Source organism: Triticum aestivum, chromosome 6A (assembly GCF_018294505.1).
Source record: "Triticum aestivum cultivar Chinese Spring chromosome 6A, IWGSC CS RefSeq v2.1, whole genome shotgun sequence".
Classification (NCBI taxonomy): domain Eukaryota; kingdom Viridiplantae; phylum Streptophyta; class Magnoliopsida; order Poales; family Poaceae; genus Triticum; species Triticum aestivum.
The window spans coordinates 302,360,160-302,364,500 of NC_057809.1; the positions used below are offsets into that span (position 1 = coordinate 302,360,160).

The following is a 4,341-nucleotide window of genomic DNA, read 5'->3' on the forward strand; positions in this document are numbered from 1 at the left end:
GAGATTTTAAATGGACCACCGCATACGGATGTATATAAACATATTTTAGAGTGCAGATTCACTCATTTTGCTTCGTATGTAGTCACTTGTTGAAATCTCTAGAAAGACAAACTTTTGGTACGGAGAGAGTGTAAAACAAAACCTATTTGGGAAAAAAAACTAAACGGTACGCATAACAGCACCCCAACAAGTTAAAAGAACTGGGCTTAAGAAGCCCTTCACACGGGCTGTATCGGCCTGCGCAATTAGCCCACACTACATGAAGATATCTAGCGTTCCACCCCCGCACACGTATAAATGAGCGACCAAAACCCTAGTCCATTCTTCCCACCGCCGCCTGGCCCGTTGCCGCTCCGCGTCCACCGAAGAATCACCAATGGCTCCGATGTCGAAGATGGCGCTCGGCATAAAGCGGGCGTCGAGATCGCACACCTACCACCGCCGCGGGCTTTGGGCCATCAAGGCCAAGCACGGCGGCGCCTTCCCCAAGGCCGAGAAGCCGGCCGCCGTCGCCGAGCCCAAGTTCTATCCCGCTGATGATGTCAAGCCACGCACCGTCAGCACACGCAAACCCCATCCCACCAAGCTCAGGTCCGTCCCTCCCCGGTTCTCCGGCAACTCCGCGCGCTTGGCTTCTTCCTCTCCCGATCCCGTGCGGAGTTTTACAGCGAGATCGATTCGGTTGTTGCAGATCGACCATCACACCGGGCACGGTGCTGATCCTGCTCGCGGGGAGGTACATGGGGAAGCGCGTGGTGTTCCTCAAGCAGCTCAAGTCCGGCCTTCTCCTCATCACTGGTAAACCTCGTTGCTTCGTATGATAGGCTAACGTGACGGGTCGGAGGGCGTCGTTTTTTTATGTGACATTTTGGTAGATCTGTTGCTTTACCCATGGAGAGCTGCTGATTGCGAACACATTTTTAGGTTGTATATGGCTATTTGAGAAGGGTTGTTGCATTGTTGAATCCTTGGATGTTTTTTTTGGCTTGTTTAGTGGTGTACCTCTAGCACCTTGGTTAAGTTTTTGTATGAATGTGAGATTGAATAATAGCTCAACGGGTTATTGTGTTAACCATTCATAAGTCTTCATTGTATTTAGTAATGTGATTTTGAAATTGCACTAAGAACATTGCTTGCGTTACATGATTTCGTGTTCTGTAAATGCCCTCAAATTTCCGTACTTGTGGACTAGGTATTTATTTTAGTTAGCACTTGTCCCTGTCTCATTGGTATCCCGGATTCAAAGTTACGTAAATTCCATCTGCTGTTGTCCCGCTCCTATTTTTTTGTTGGCAGTCCCACTTCTATTTCTCATGTGAGATGACTTATTTTGGAACTTAGATTCATGATTCGGATGACTTATTTTGGATCTTAGATTCGTGATTCAGAGTTGGAGTTGTTTGCTGATAATCGGTCTACTGTTTTTTACGTTAATCTGTATTCTCAAGCACTGGACTTCCCCCAGATGAGTCATAATTTGTAATGTCTATAATCTTAAATTTTGCTATTCTTTAGGACCTTTCAAGATCAATGGCGTGCCAATCCGCAGAGTGAACCAGACTTACGTCATTGCCACATCCACAAAGGTCGACATCTCTAAGGTTAATGTGCAGAAGTTTGATGACAAGTACTTTGCTAGGGAGAAGAAGACTAGGGCAAAGAAGACTGAGGGCGAGCTATTTGAGTCGGAGAAGGAGGTACATTCATGCATCATTATCCTTTTAGATGCCTTTTACCCGTCTTGTTCCAATACCTTATTTTATATCTTCTCTGTTACCCTGCAGGCAACCAAGAATTTGCCAGACTTCAAGAAGGATGACCAGAAGGTCATTGATGCCGAGTTGATCAAGGCTATCGTTGCTGTCCCAGACCTTAAAAATTATCTTGGTGCCCGGTTCTCTCTCAGGGATGGCGACAAGCCGCATGAGATGACCTTCTAAGTTACCTGGTACAAGTTTCAAGATCTGTCGAAGTATTTTTTGTCTAGTGTGTGTTCTGGTTCTGTACTTCTGATTTCTTTTGCCTGGTTGGTGAATATTTGATTTCCACTGCAGTCTGCCTGCCAAATATTTTGAGAAGATAACTAGAAGTACCATCCCCTTTGTTGGCTTGTTGCGACATTTTTTTGATCCGTCGTCGTTTTATTCAGGCTGCAATTCCAGTCAATGTTTTATCTTCTGATCATTGTGCATGACGCCATGCTTTGACTCAGGTGTTGTGGTATGTATTTGCAACTAGGTCAACATTACTACGGTGGTCCTTATTTGCAGAGCTTGGACAGTGTTGTGATTTCGTTGGGGCATGTCAGTAGTCTTCAACAATCCGTTCCCCTAAAAGTGCTCCAGCAGATCTTGTAAACGTGGGTAATTTCTGGTTTAGGGAAAGTTGGGCCAAAAAAGAGCTCCAACAGATCTTGTAATCTTGGTACTAGTATCAACAGCCACACTTATTCTGGCAGAGTGCGTACAATCTGATACTCCCTCTTATGTGAAATATGTTTTGTGGTTTAAGTTCTTCTTTGAACTAAAACCGCAACACTTATGTTGGCACTTATGGAAGCATCGTAACGGATTGGTATTTGGACGGACGAGGGTAAGCTTGACAGTGCCCATCTTCACTAGTCAGGTCTTTGATGAGCTTAGAGCATCTCTAGCCGTTGAGCCCTTCAGAAGTCATTTTTTTTGCCCCTTGGTGGGCTGCCGGTGAAAAATTAAGCCTCGGGGTGGAAAAATATCCATTCGCTGCCCCTACGCACCTACCCAGCCACCACCACCACGCGAACTGCCCATGTGGCTAGCGGAGCCGTACGGAGCGGGGCGGCGAGCAGACCCGGCCGGGGGTGGAGTAGATCGGGTGAGCGGGCGGAGCCGGCCGGCACGAACCGACCAGCCAGCGTGCGGGAGGCCGGGCGACGCGGCGAGCGGGTGGAGGAGCCGACACGTGGGGAGGAGGCGGATGTGGCCGGACTTGGCGTCGCGGGCGGGGACGGCGACGAGCGGCGCGGCCCGCCGCGGGCAGAGTCGAGGACGAGGCGGCGAGATGCTGCTGGAGTCGAGGCCCTCGGGCGCGCCGCGACGCAGCTTGGGCTCCAGCACGCCCGGGCCGGCGCGCGACGAGCAGGCGGCGACGGTGGCGCGTGGTGAGTAGAGTGAAGCGCAGAGCGGCGACGGTGGCGCGCGGTGAGCAGAGTGAGGCGGTGAGGAGGCAGCATGGTTAGCAGAGTGGCGGTGAGGAGGCAGAGGCCGGCGCGCGGCGAGGAGGCGGCCGCGACCAGCGGCGGTGAGGAGGCAGAGGCCGGTTGCCGCGTCGAGCAGCAGCAAGGTGAGCCGGCGGCGCCCACGGGATCCGGCCGGAGAGGCGGCGAGCTCGGGTGGCGCGGTGGAGCGTGGAGGAGAAGGGGCGGCGGGCATGCGGGAGAAAAAGGAGATCCGGCCGGAGAGGCGGCGAGCTTCGGTGGCGCGGTCAGCGCCCGCTCGCCGGCCGTACTCGCACTAGTAGAAAACAGGGCTATGGTCCAGGCCGGCTCAGCCCATTAGTCCCGGTTCAGTGTAGAACCGGGACCAATGTAGGCATTGGTCCCGGTTCGTGAGCCCAGGGGGCCGGCCGGGCCACGTGGGCCATTGGTCCCGGTTCGTCTGGACCTTTTGGTCCCGGTTGGTGGGACGAACCGGGACCAATGGGCCTCGCTCCTGGCCCACCACCATTGGTCCCGGTTGGTGGCTTGAACGGGGACCAAAGGCTCCCCTTTAGTCCCGGTTCATGCCACCAACCGGGACCAATGAGGTGCCTATATATACCCCCTCGCGCAAGAGCAGAGCACAATGCTCTGTTTTTTCTGGCCGAGGGGGAGAGGGCTTTGTGGTGCTCTAGCTCACCTTTTATGCACATGAGGTGTTCGATGGAATGCCCGAGCCACACTACTTAAACTTTCTCCTCTCGAAGCTCGACCTCCAAGCTCCATTTTCCTCGAGATTTGTCTAAATTTAGCGGTCCGTCACGCCCCGTCCCCGTCTTCACCGCCGTCGATCACCCGCGCCGATCTCATCACCGACAGCACCGGTGCCTCTTGTTCTTATCTTCTTTCTGAAAAAAAATATATTCTTACTTGTATGTTTAGATAGATACTTGTATCATTTTTTTACATTTATTATTGCATCTTATATAGTGCGATGATTTTGGTATCCGCCCCTGTCGGCCCTCGTCCTGTCTATGATTCAGATTTGGTATGTATATTATTTTTATAACTATTGGTTCATTTATTGTTTATGAAAATTATGCCGACCAACGTGACATAGATTTTATTTATCTAGGATGTATGTGAATAAAAAATGCCAACCGACC

The 4,341-nt window shown here is 51.4% G+C and overlaps 1 protein-coding gene across 3 annotated transcripts; it reads left to right on the plus strand.

The window, feature by feature from the left end:
* The first annotated feature begins 287 nt into the window (after positions 1-287).
* On the plus strand, positions 288-2,583 carry LOC123127460 (60S ribosomal protein L6). 3 transcript variants are annotated; one of them, XM_044547184.1, is made up of 5 exons: positions 288-591; positions 692-798; positions 1,516-1,697; positions 1,785-1,948; positions 2,213-2,583. In XM_044547184.1, the coding sequence occupies exons 1-4, from the start codon at positions 377-379 to the stop codon at positions 1,938-1,940; spliced, it is 660 nt and encodes a 219-aa protein (XP_044403119.1). In that variant the 5' UTR covers positions 288-376; the 3' UTR covers positions 1,941-1,948; positions 2,213-2,583. The 3 variants fall into 3 exon arrangements, with proteins under 3 accessions (XP_044403119.1, XP_044403120.1, XP_044403118.1); XM_044547185.1 differs by having other exon boundaries at positions 2,239-2,583; XM_044547183.1 differs by lacking the exon at positions 2,213-2,583 and having other exon boundaries at positions 1,785-2,120.
* The last annotated feature ends 1,758 nt before the right edge of the window (positions 2,584-4,341 follow it).

Bases quoted from the DNA above. Each gene is read 5' to 3' on its own strand.
- LOC123127460 (XM_044547184.1), top strand. From the start codon at position 377: ATGGCTCCGATGTCGAAGATGGCGCTCGGCATAAAGCGGGCGTCGAGA. The intron at 592-691 runs GTCCGTCCCTCC...CGGTTGTTGCAG, and splicing joins CCCCATCCCACCAAGCTCAG to ATCGACCATCACACCGGGCA. The intron at 799-1,515 runs GTAAACCTCGTT...GCTATTCTTTAG, and splicing joins CGGCCTTCTCCTCATCACTG to GACCTTTCAAGATCAATGGC.